The sequence below is a fragment of the Orycteropus afer genome, unplaced genomic scaffold, assembly GCF_000298275.1.
Source record: "Orycteropus afer afer isolate SDZICR_OR568_19922 unplaced genomic scaffold, OryAfe1.0 scaffold00128, whole genome shotgun sequence".
Taxonomy (NCBI): Eukaryota; Metazoa; Chordata; class Mammalia; order Tubulidentata; family Orycteropodidae; genus Orycteropus; species Orycteropus afer.
The window spans coordinates 6948089-6961528 of record NW_006921715.1 but is presented as its reverse complement, the minus strand read 5'-3'; the positions used below and the strand labels follow the sequence as shown (position 1 = coordinate 6961528).

Genomic DNA, 13440 nt, shown 5'->3' with positions numbered 1-13440 from the left:
GCAGTGCAGCCAGAGAACCCCAGGGTGGGAGCCAGAACCCAAGCTGCCTCACTACCTGACACAGAAAAGCCATCTGCAGTAAACACTATGAAGCATACGGAGAAACAGGCTGTGGGACCCACACTCAAAGGGAAAAGCAGCCAACAAAACAGGTGAGGGGCCCTGCAGAGCAGCCGCTTGAAGTGTGTTCAAAGGATCAAGGGAAGGTAAAATGCCAGTCACTCAGATAGTATCAGTAAGAAAGGAAACCACACAGAAGTGCCAAATAGAGATTCGGGAGTTAGCAATACCATGACTGGAACGGAAATCTCAGAAAATCAACATGTGCATATCTGAGAAGGGAGAGTAACAAGTCATCAACCTGAAGACAGGTGGGCAGAAACTAACCAACCTGAGGAACAGAGACAAACACTCACCAGCACCTCAGAGACCAGTGGGACAGCCTCAAGTGTGCCAACATATGTGTAATGGGAGTCCCCCAAGGAGAGGTGAGCAAGCAGGGGACAGAAAAAAAAATCTGAAGGGTAGCCAGAGACGTCAAAAACTGGCTTACAAACAAACAAACATTCATGTATAGATCCAAGAATCTCAACCCCCAATAGAAGAACAACAGATGTACACTTAGATGCATTACAGTTCAAGTGTTGAGACAAAGAGAACTTTGAAAGCAGCAAGAATGAACCAACTCGGCACCATTCTTGTAAGATTACCAGCTGATCTCTCCTCAGAGGCGATGGAGCCAAGAGGCATGGAATGACACAGTCAAGGGCTAAAAGATAAAACAGTCAACCAGCAGTTCTCTACGCAGCAAGTCTATCCATCAAGATGACGGTGACAAATAAGCACTGAGAGAACTCCCTGCTAGCAGCTTTACAGGAGGTACCAGAGAAAATCCTTCACTCTGAAACTATGACACCACAGAGTGAAATGAAAAGTACCAAACCGAAACCCACTGCCATCTAGTCAGATCCAACTCACAGCGACCCCTCCTTGGGTTTCTGAGGCAGTATCACTATGAAGTAGATTGCCCAACCTTCCTTGCGAAGAGTGGCTGGTGGGTCTGAACCACTAGTCCTCTGGTTAGCAGTTAAATGCCTTAGGCACTATGCTACCAGAGGTCCTGATGAAAAGTACCAGGAATAGTAAATATGTGGGTTAACAGAAAAGATTCTAAAAAGATTTGATGCTTTTTTAATCTCTTTTAAAGGAGTAAGATGTATAAAGTAGGAACTGTAATGCTATGTTGTTATGTTTATAATATACAGAAATAAACGACAGTAACAGGACAAAGGAAGGGGGAAATAAGGCTAAAATGCAATAAAATTGTTCTATTTTACTGGAATTAATGAGTATTTACTTGTTACAACTGAATTCCAGTTCAGATGCCCTTGTGACATAGTAGTTAAGCACTTGGCTACTAACCAAAAGGACAGCAGTTCAAACCCACCAGTCATTCATTCTATGGGAGAAAGACATGGTAGACTGCTTCTGTAAAGACTAACAGCCATGGAAACCCTATGGGGCAATTCCACTTTGTCCTCTAGGGGTGCTGTGAGTCAGCATCAATTCGACACCAGTGGCTTTTCGTGGTTGAGCAATCATTAAGAAACAACTACAAATATTATCATCACTTTGAAGACTCAAGTGCACCTGACTTGAGCATGGTATTTTCAGTTGCCTCATATGCATGGGAGAGCTGGACAATGAACAAGCAAGACTGCAGAAGAACTGAAACCTCTGAGTTCTGGCGCTGGCAAAGAATACGGAATATGCCATGGACTGCCAGAAGAAGGAACAAATCTGTCTCAGAAGAAGTACAGCCGGAATGTCCCACAGAAGTGAGGACAGTTGTACGCTGTCTCTTGTACTTTGGTCATGTTGTCAGGAGGGACCAGTCCTTGGAGAAGGACAGCATGCTTGGTAAAGTAAGATGGTCAGCTAAAAGAGAAGACCCTCAATGAGATGGACTGAAACGGTGGCTGCAATAATGGGCTCAAGTACAGCAGTGACTGTGAGGACGGCCCAGGATTGGGCAGTGTCCCCTTCTATTGACATGGGGTCTCTAGGAGTCGGAACCGACTTGACAGCACCTATCAACGACACTACAGTGGAATCACAGAAATGCTGGATAACTGGGTGGTGGTGATGGTTGCAAAATATCAATTTTCTAGAGTCACTGACTTGTTTTAGAAAAAGAAAACCCACCCAGTCTACAGCATAACGAGTCAGGATCCAGGTGCCTTGTTGTGGGTAAATGACAGTGGCTGCAGGCAGACAAAAGGGTGCTCTGGCACTGGACCTCGTCCCTTGCCATTCTGTGGACATGCACTGGGCTGGGCACGCTGTGGCCCTACAGCTCCCCCCATGTTTGTGGGAGGAGATTATCCTGCTGTCATCAGAAGCTGCCTGCTTCCCAACCAGCGCAGCACACGCTCTCCAGGCAAGGATGGCCTGCCACTACTCTGGCAGGGCTCTCTGAGAAGGGTGCTGGACACCACCTGTGCTCCTCACTTCTAGTCTCACTCTTCTTCCCTGCTCTGGGGCCCTCAGGACTGACCTGTAGGGGCTACACCCCTGGAAGCCCTTGCTCTCTGGATTCTGGTTAGGTCTGGCCAATGGGAGTCCTATCAAGAGGTGAGAGGGAGGCAAGGAGGTAAGTCAGGACGCTTCTCCCTGCTGCTCCCAGGCTCAACAGAGGGCCCAGACCCTATAAATTACCCCCTCCGCCTCCAGGCCCCCAGTTCCTCTCCTTGCCTCCAAGACATTCCATTGTGTAGAGCTCCAAGGCACTGCAGTGCCCCACCCACACTTTGTGAAACTGACCCAATTTGAGAATTTCAACTGCTTCCTGACTGGGTCCTGACTGGCATCCAATGGGGCACCTAGATGTTGCCTGGGGTACTGGAATCTACTTCAGATGCTCAAGCTGTCATCTCCTGACCATTCAGAACACCACAAAACAGCTGACCAAGCTCAAGAGGGAAGGAAAGGCACCCATGCCACCACACAACTTACCCTAGAAGTTTCTGACGAGCGTTATCCTGTAACTGAGCAATTCTTTCCGGCCCAAGATTCTTAGATCCATTTGGTCCATCACATATCAGCTTGTTAATAGCTGCCCTGAGAATATTAACCTGTAGACAAATGGTAACATAAATACCCACATGGTTCCATCGTAAGCTGATGAAATGTGGGATGATAACAACTCAGTCAGAGTTAGTGTCTGAGAAACGGTTGAAGCAGGAGCATCCGAAACTGTCCAACTTCAGGGAGTTACTGCTAATCGAGACCAGCCCAGGGTGATTCCCGTGAAGCAGCAGACATGCCACCCCCTCCAACCTTTTTACCAGTTGTCACATCGGCTGCCCTCCCATGGCACCCTACTTCTCTGTTCCAATGGCCACACAAAACTTACACCTCACACCTACAGGTAAGTGGTTCGTTAAGGTAAGAGGCACCCTACTTCTCTGTTCCAATGGCCACACAAAACTCACACTCCACACCTACAGGTAAGTGGTTCGTTAAGGTAGTAAGAGGCTACAACTCAGGATCAGGAAGCCCACAGCCCAAGTCTGGAAGGCTGCCCTGAAGACAGAGCTCATTCCTCCAGTCTTCACTTCAGGACAGCCCTCTCTGCTCCTCTTGGCCACGCAAGCAACCAGGCCCTCCTCTGGGCCCTCTCAGGATGCGCCTCCTCTGAGGACAGGCCTCCTCTCAGGACACGCCTCCTGTCAGGACACACCCCCTCTCAGCCCTCTGAGGACACACCACCTTCTCAGGACACACCCCCTTCTCAGCCTCTCAGGACATGCCTTTTCTCAGGACACACGCCCTCTCAGCCCTCTCAATATAGGCATCTTAGCCCCTAAGCCAGGACTCTCTGCCTGTGGCCCTCCTGCCCTCACTACTGAGTCTGGCAGAGGGCTCCTTCTGGGCCTCTCACTGTCTTCAGTATGACAGCCCTTTACCCAAGTTATACCTCTTTCAGGAAGGTCCTTGCCTCCACTCTTCTTCCTTCTGTACCCCATCTGAAAAATGTCTGTGAGGTTGGCTGTACATATACATGAACTTCTCACCAATGTCAAAGCATGGTTCTCCACACCATGAACTGACCAGTCACTTCTTGGCAAGCCAAAACACCTACCTTATTTGCATAGCAGGCTACAGTCACTTCATTTACCTAACAGTCACTTCATTTGCCTGTTATACTGACCAATCCCTGCTAGGGTCATACTAATCACAGGACACGCTGCAGCCCGAGACCAAACAAAGTATGTCGAGATGGTATTAAAACAAAAATAACCACTATCATAGCTTAAAAAACAATAACAAAAGAATTTAAACCAGCAAGAAAGGTTCGGACTTGTAAGCATGAGCTCACTTCCTGAAGTTCTACCTCCCAATCTAACACAGTTTAACTTGAGGGGCTACACATCTCTAACCTGCTAGGACCGCAGCTGCTCCCTGGACTTCATACTGTCACATGACAGCCTGGAGAGGACGCCCACCACAGGGGTACATACAACACGCTCTGCTGAGTTTCCTGTCCTTGTCAGAGTTTCTAACATTAACTTTGTTTATTTTTTAAGTATTTTTTCATATTTTTAAAAGTTATGGAAAAACTATAAAGACAGGTCAGCGAGCTGTCCAACTTCCCCTAATGCTACCCTGGGACACACGTCCAAACCAAGACACCCTCCTAGGTACAGTCCTGAGAACTGAATTTGTCCTCCTTCCGGTCCAGGGCCAACTTCCGGCACCACACTGCTCTCATTCCCGTTTCCTCTGGTCTGGGCCTGGTCCACAGCCTTCTCAGGGTTTTTAATCTTGACAGTTGAGAGGTGTTCCAGTTTGGCATCTTGTAGAACATCCCCTGTGGTGGTTACCTTTGTGTGTCAACTTGGCTGGGCCTGGCTCAGAGGCTGAGCAGCTGGTGGTAGTTATTCTCCATGATGAGACTGGCAATCAACTCCATAGTGGGATCTAGCATAAGCAGCTGAGTAGCTGCCTTTGGGATGTGGTCTGCTTCCTGTATATAAGCAGCAGCTTTGAGAATGGTATCTAGCTTATGGCACTTTGAACCCTGCATGTAGCTGTGTCATTGTTCAGTAGCCTGCCATGCTCTGCAGACTTTGGGATTTACAATGAACTTGAATTAAGGGCTGCCATGTGGTTTGTTAACATCAGGACTGTGCCTTTTTACTTGTCAACCTTGGGCTTGGCAGCCTCAGCAGCCAGCAGCTGAATAAAGAAAAGCCTCTCGCTCCAGTGGGCCGGGAGCAGGAGGCAGAGCTGAAGCCAAGGCTGAGGGGCTTTCACCCAGCCCCTAGAGCCCAGCACTTTTAACTTGGACTTAAAGCCTCCAAACTGTAAGAGAATAAACTCCTGTTTGCTGAGGCCATCCCATTTGTGGTATATTCCTCTCAGAGCAGCACTAGGGAACCAGAACATCCCCTAATTTGTGTCAGTCTAACGTTTTTCTCATGGTCAGAATGGGGTTCCGGGAAGAAGACCTCAGTGCATGTGCCCTTATCAGTGCATTGGTCAGGAGGTACATGGTATCACAGGGAGATTACCTTCATCATCCAGTTCCCATGATGCCAGAGAGGTTTCTTCAACATCAGTTCCTCTTTTTCCCTTTCACTTCTCTACTGTCTGGAAGTGCATCACTGTGTCTAGCTCACCATCTGGTTATTGCTGTTAGTGGTCATCCAGTTGTACTGACTCAGAGCGACCCTTCGTACAACAGAGCAAAACACTGCCCGCTCCTGCACGTCCTCACCACCACTGCTATGCTGCAGGCCGCTGTTGCAGACACTGTATCAGTCTATCCTGTGGAAGGTCGAATTCTCCTTCACTGACCTTCTGCTTAACTAAGCATGATGTCCTTCTCCAGGCACTGATTCCTCCAGACAACATGTCCACAGCACATGAAACAAAGTCTCAGCATCCTCACTTCTAAGAAGCATGCCAGCTGTACTTGTTCCAAGACAGAGTTGTTCATTCTTTTGTCAGTCCATGGTATAGTCAACACTCTTCACCAACACCATAATTCAGTTGTATCAACTCTTTGGCCTTCCTTATTCACTGTCCACCTTTCACATGCCTATGATGTGACTGAATACAAAATGGCTTGGGTCAGGTGCATCTTAGTCCTCAAAGTGCCAGCTCTGCTTTTTAATTCTTTAAAGAAGTCTCTTCCTGCAGATCTGCCCAATACAACATGTTTGAATTCCTGACTGCCACTTCCATGGATGTTGAATGTAGACTCAAGTAAGATGAAATCCTTGACAGATTCATTTTTCTCCATTAATCATGCTGCTGCTTACTGGTCCAGCTGTGAGGATTTTTGTTTTATGTTGAGGTGTAATCCATACTGAAAGCTGTAATCTTTGATCTTCATCAGTAAGTGCTTCTAGTCTTTACTTTCAGCAAGCAAGGTTGTGTCACCTGTGCATCACAGGCAGTTAATGAGTCTTCCTTCCAGCCTGACGCTGCATTCTTCTTCATATAGTCCAGCTTCTCTTATTTGCTCAGCATACAGACTGAATACATATGGTGAAAGGATAACCCTGACACACACCCTTCCTGATTTTAAACATGCAGTGTCCCCTTGTTCTGTCTGAACGACAGCCTCTTGGTCTATGTACCAATTCCTCATAAACACAACTAAGTGTTCTGGAATTCCCACTCTTCACAACGTTATCCATAATTTGTTACGATCTACACAGTCAAATGCCTTTGCATAATAAAACACAGGTAAACATCTTTCTAGCATTCTTCGCTTTCAGCCAAGATCCATCCGACATAAGCAATGATATTCCTAATTCCATGTCTTCTGAATCCAGCTTGCATTTCTGGAAGTTTCCTGTCAATATACTGCTGCAATCATTGCTGAATTATTTTCAGCAAAATTTTACTTGCATGGGATAGCAATGATATTGTTCAGATTCAGAGAGAAGTGAGCAGAGAAAGGAGAACCCTACCATCAACAAGAAAGAAAAGCCGAGAGCAGAGTGTGCCCTTTGGACCTGGCATCCCTGCTGTGAGAACCTCCTAAACCCAGGGGAAGACTGATGCCAAGATACATAGAGATCTCCAAGGAATGCCGGGCTCACAGTGAATGGAGACAAGGACCTTCCCCCACAGCCATGGGAGAGAGAGCCTTCCTAGAGCCGGCACTTGAATCTGACTTCCCACACTGTGAGAGAATACATTTGTCAGTGAAAGCCACACACCTGTGCCATTTCTCACAGCAGCACTGAGCACTAAGACAGAGCCCTGACGCTTCCCCATACGTGCTGTTTCTATCCATCTCGGTCTGCGTTCAGGTGAGCTTCCATCCCTGGGACATCTCTGACAGGGATCCAGCACAGCAGGGCTCAGTCTAGCTTCCTTTCACCTTCCCTTCCTGCTTACCTGCAACTACCCTCTCTGCAACTACCTAGTTACCTGTCTGCTGAGCCCCAGTCTACATGTAACCCACCACAATGCTGTCAAGTCCGATTCACAGCACCCTCAGAGGACAGAGCAGGGCTGCCCAATCTCTACAGAAGCAGCCTCCCTCACCTTTCTCCCGTGGAACAGCTGGTGGGTTTGAACTGCTGACCTTTGGGTTAGCAGCCCAATGCTTTAACCACAGCACCTCCAGAGCCCCCTGCCTACACAGAAAGCAGTCTGAGATTGTTAACCTGCACTGCTACAGGAAACAGCCTCGCCAGCGGGGGACAGTGCTGACACGCACACCCTTGTCTTCAGCCTTGCTGGTTGCAGTCAGTCCCCATTTCCCAAAGCTCCATGCTTTCTCATCCCTTCAATGCAACGAAGTCGCACATTTGTATGACAGTCAGGTTCCTTTGTCACAGAACACTTACCACCCCAGGATCCCTGACACTGGTGTGGTGTGAGTGTGAGAGAGGTGAGCCTGCATGCCTTAGGGCTCAACTGCTTATGGTATATACTTCCGTGGGTTTCAACTAAAGCACCCATTCCTTCACCCCAAAAGTTCCCCTGTGCATAAACACTCATCCTTAGCCCAGACCAGCACCGGCATCACCCACAGGCTGTGCTCTGGGGAGCACTTCTCCAGAGTGTGTCTGAACCTCATTGTCAGCCAGCACCTACCCGTCAGCCAGGAACCCCACCTGTGACTGGGAGGAGGTGAAGGGGGTGGCAGGACCTATGTCCTTGTTTCCTAATATTAACCAGCAAAGGTGCTCAATTAGCTTTGATTTGCACCGAAACAGATTCTCAATGTCCTATGGCCCTAGTGTTCAATTCAACTGCACAGAAAACTCTAGTGGACCAGGAAAGAGAGAGTGTGAAGTCGGAGAGTACTGTCCCCACCAGGAAGACACTTCTCACAGAAAAGAGAAGTTAGTGGCATGTGAAGGGGGATCTCCGCACTGGGCAGCAGAGGGCACTAAGGAGAGGGCACCACAGGGCCCAAGCTGCCCGTCTGAATCTAGGGGACCACACCTGCAGCGCCTTGGGTTTCCTTATGTGTGGCCTTTCTGGACTTGGGCTTATAATCCTCCCCAAAACGACTGGCAGGGCCGCTATACTGAAAGGGACTGGTCTAGTATATCGTGCAAATAGGACACAAAAACCACCCAACTGGATGAAGCAACCTTGTGCAAACAGGTAGATTAGAACACAAACCAAGCGAGTGTGCTCTGCTCAGGAGACTGGTCAGTTCACGGCCAGCTGGGAGGGCTATGCCTTAAAGCCAATCTCACAGAGGTCAGGGGAAACTGCACTACCCCCAAGAAGGGCCTGGAAGGGCGTGTCCTTTGGACCCAGGATCCCTGCACTGAGAACCTTCTATACTTGAGACAGAGAGAGAGAAAGAACACAAGAGACAGAGCGAGCTGTACCACTGGAGACGGGATGAGACTGAGAAACGGCAGCAACCACAGCGGAGCCCAGCGCCGGGGAGAAGACAGCAGAAGCACGAGCAGCAAGAACCAGAGGGCTGGCTGGCGGCTGCGGTGGGCTTCCCGGCCCATGCCACGGGGCTGGCAGACTGCTGCGGTGGGGTTCCCAACCCACACCATGGGACTGGCCAGTGGCTGCAGTGGGCTTCCTGCCCCATAGAGCAGGTGGCTCCTGGAGTGAGAAAGCCAAGAGCCTTCAGGCAGGAGGCCTGCTGCAGAGTGGGATGCCTGGGGGCACTGTCAGAGAAGCTAAAGGGTTAACACTTTCCTGAGCAGGGCAGAGGCCTAGCAAGGGCCCACAGGCTGGCATGGCCAAGAGAAGGGTGTTGGTTGGCACACTGAGAGAAGGGACCACCTTCAGGCATGGCTGAGGAAGAGATGAGAGTCACTTTGGTTCAAAACTGTCCTGAATGATGAACTGTGCCCTGTCTCCTGAGCTGTACCCTGTTACCACCAAGTTAATCCTGACACTGAGTTGTAGCCTGTTACTTTCCAACAAACTACCTAAACGTTTATGGTCTGTGAGTTCCATGTGACCACTGTAACGAATTACTGAACCCAACAGAGAAGGAGAGTGTTGGGGGGCGGGGGGCGCACACAGGTATCAGAAACAGTGACAAAGTTAGAAGGTGGTACGTCTGACCCCCACCTCACAGGAATCCATTTTGTGTCAGCCTTGATTGTCTTCTCTCCTTGTGAACGCAGACAGGCTCAGACACTAATTACAGCACCAGACACCATACTCACCGTTAGGTGAGCGTGTGGGCAAGCCGAGAGGGGAGGGGCGAAAACTGGCACACTGTGCCAAGTCCGTCGGCATTACCTCCACAATATCCTCCATGGTGAACTGGACATCGAACGCGAGCTCAATGTCGTGCTCTGGCAGGATGGGGGTTCCGGTAGTTGGGTTCCAGCCCAAACCACAGAGGACCCCGGTATAGCCTTTTCCATCCTGATCAACCCTAAATGGAAGATTTGAGAAGAGTTAGTACCTCAAAATTGTCAAACGACTGTAACGCATGTCTGAACAGGGCAGAGGCCAGGCCAGCCCAGGAGGCCAAGGGCCAGGGGAAGGCCTGACCGATAAACTATGTCCTGAGTCGTGCCTGATCCTGAACAGCAGTAACCTGTCGTTTCCCTGATAAACCCATAATCGTGGGTATTGTCTAGGAGTTGTGTGTGATCACTGCAACAAACTACTGCACCCAGCAGAGAGGTGGAGAGGGCCAGGGAGGGCAAGCTGGAGCGAGAATCAGCAAGAAGACTGGACCAAGGAGACAGCTATCACAGGAAGCAATCTGCCACAGGCCGTGAGTGCTGATAAAGATTCTCCTGGCCCCTCATGAAGGCCAATGCGGGGCTGCGATGCCCATCCCCCAGCAGGGTTACGGTTTCTCGATCTCTCCGCAGCAGAGACTGCCACATCTCCGTGATGTAGAGAAGACTCATACGGAGCATCCCCCGCCTCAGAATCCTTTCTGTGGGCTACATTCTAATTAGTAGTGCTTCTGAAGAAGAGGCTGCACACACATTTGTAACTTGTGAAAAGAGCAAGCACTTAGTAAGAGCTTCCAAGATTTCTGTTCCATCTCCCCACCCTAAAAGAACTGTACAAATTTATGACTTTTTCTTTTTGCCAATTTTACCAGAACTTGCAACCCCCCTGCAGTGCCCTGTCACGCCCCTCTCTGAAAGGTGTACAGTGACTAGTCCTTGCCGGCTCTACCGCCACCAACCTGGCCCAAGTCACCCTGTGTAACCACCAGGCCACCAACGAGTCACCTCGACTCACACGTTAACTTCCCACATCTACTCCTGCCTCTTCAGATCCACCTTCCATGTGCACATGCCATTAGCTTTGAAAACAAGCCAGTGGTGTTCCCTCCCTGTTTACAGGTTGTCGGCACTCCGCCACCACACCCCAACTAGACTAAAGGGTGTACTTGTGATGGGCCAACAAGCCGAGGGGTGACTCGTCCCTGCTCAGCTCCACACGTCTCCTCAGACCGCGTTCTTACCTCAGCCTCCCTCATGTGCCCCTCCAGCCAGGACACTCCCTTCCTAGCACCAACTCTTCCCCAGCCAGACAAGGGCCCCAGAGCCCCACCCCCAGGACCCTTCAGGTCCCACCCACCCACCAGGCTCTTTCCCGTCTCTGGTGTTAGTTTAAATGCCAGGGCCACAACCCATAAGAGGCTCAACAGGTGCAGTGTAGTAAATTACTTTGTGTGGCTTTTCTACCCTTAAGTCTTTGTAAACTCCAAGGTGGGATTTGCTAAGAGCAACTGAGGAGCTCCTGATTGCTGAAGGTGTCCACCTGGAATATTTCTGTTGGGAGTGGCACAAAACAATGTTCTGGGAGGTGCCCACTCTCTCTCAGGTGCTTAGAGTTCTGATGCTATAATTGGCTAGTTTGACCACCCTGCCGGGCTCAAAAGGAGGCCTCCTAGAGGCAGAACTCTCTCTGACTGCTGGTTGAGGAAGACGTGCTGCTGAAAGAGACATGGGTTCCTGAGACATGCATTGCTGGGAAAGAGACGCAAGAGACACGCATTGCTGAGTGAGACACCGAGGGACCAGCACTGCTGCGAAAGAGACTGTGAGAGACTCTTGGCTGAGGGACGGTGGGCTGGGAGAGAGACTGAGCATTTTCCCTGAACTTGAGTTGTAGCCTGGTGCTTCCCTAATAAACCCTATAATCTGTGAGCTCTGTGTGGCCACTGCAGCGAATTATCGAACCCAGAGGAGAGGTGGTGGGTGCTTTGGGAGGAACGGTTGGAGAAAGGGCTGGAGGGAGGCAGCATGTTTGGCCTGGCAGGAATAGGCCTTGGGTTACTGCTGGTAATTCTGTCTTCCTCTTGTGGGATTAGAGGAGGTCAGAACATGTGACCTCCTCACTGTTTTTGCAACAGGTAATTATAAGGCGAAGAACAAACATTAAAACTCAATTCCTTGGGAAACAGTATGCTAATTTTCTTTTGACTCTTAATAACTGAGATGTGTTTTCCACTGTCTGGAACAATGATTTTCCCTAAAAATTCTAGGCAAAAGCAGTTTCCTTCTAAGTTTTAAAGACAGATACTTTTCCTGCTTGGTTTAACGTGAAGAAAGAAGTCAGCCTTAGACACCAAGAGGTACCTGTTTCATGAAACAGTCTCGCAGGTGTTTCTTTAGGTAGTAAGCGCCCACCCATTACCTTAAATATAACTTTCTTAACGTCCAGTTCCAATTTCCATAAAACCTTTCCAGGGCTAAAGGCACGAGTGACCAAGCGTCACTCAGATGAAAGTCACAGCCATCCCATCCACTTCAGAGAACCTCACAGAGCCTCAGCCTTAAGACCCGGGTGGGCCACTCGCAGGATGGCACGTGCATTCAAGCAGGATCTGAAAGGGCTCAGCCTCGGCCAGACCCATCAGGTGGCCATTCCGTGTGCTCTGTATTTGAGGTCGGAAGAGGTAACCCAGACACGGGTTTAATTCCCTCCAGGCATGCTAGAAAGTCACGTGGACTTAATGCCCCAGAAAACAGGTTTAATTCCCGTAACACGTACTTTGGACTCCAGCTGAAACTGTAAACATGGTGACAGCCACAGAAGTGGCATGTTCCAGGATAACCACAGCCGGGGCTCGGCACAGGTAGTGCACGTTTGGCAGCTGATTCAGTGCCAGAGCTGCATCTCCATCAGCCGACCGCTGCTGTGTGGGGACATCAGCCGACCGCTGCTGTATTGGGATGGTTGGCTTGTCCAGGCAACTACTTTTAAAATAAATCCAACAGTAGCCTTAACTGCTACTGCAGGTTTGCTAGGACTCCCTGCACGAGCCAAAGACGGTCAAGCTAAAGTTTCTGCAGCGACGGCTCATTCTGTGATGTGCACTCTCTCCGCGGAGGGGGGTTAAAGGACAGCGGTGGCCACACATCCTGCTTGGGAATGTCCTCTGCAGCACCTTCTGCCTGACGCGCTGCCAAGCCGCTCCTGGGCTCGGCACCCCCACCATCACAGCAGCTTCTGCACACAGAGCCCGCTCGTCAACTCCTCCAACCCTCCAACAGCCGCTGAGCCCACCACACGGTCCTCTGCCCGAGCCAGCCTGCTCACGGAGGGGTGGCACCCACACCAGCGGGTCCGAAGCCACCACCTGTCCACTCGACTATGGTCCCCTTTTGTCACGTGTTCTCACCACACCGCACACTTTTGATACTTAGACGGTGTCCTTCTTTATCCTCAAATTTTCTAAGGCATTTTTTAAGAAATGGGGCATAGATCAAGTATTTTTTTTTAATTACAAAAATTGCACATGAACACTTTATAAGGCACTCAGACCACACGTAAGCACAAGGTGTGCAGCCATGTCAGTCCCCCTGCCCTGTGGGTCCCAGGCAGCGAGAAGCCGACCCTCTCCCATCGAGGTCTATGGGCGGCGTGAGTCTGGGTGGGAAGTGCATGCCTTCTGAGGGCAGGTTCTGGAGCGGATTCAGCCTTCACCTGGCTCTCAGGACA

At 49.9% G+C, this 13440-nt stretch overlaps 1 protein-coding gene across 1 annotated transcript in view; it reads right to left on the bottom strand.

Annotated features, from left to right (window-relative positions):
• Positions 1-13440, bottom strand: part of TDRD9 (tudor domain containing 9) — a 145201-nt gene that overhangs the window by 2408 nt on the left and 129353 nt on the right. Inside the window, exons 30-31 of the mRNA XM_007944622.1 lie at positions 9760-9898; positions 3016-3134 (exon numbers count right to left, since the gene is read on the bottom strand). Coding sequence (XP_007942813.1) covers positions 3016-3134; positions 9760-9898 — 258 coding nt within the window. The remainder of the gene's footprint in view (positions 1-3015; positions 3135-9759; positions 9899-13440) is intronic.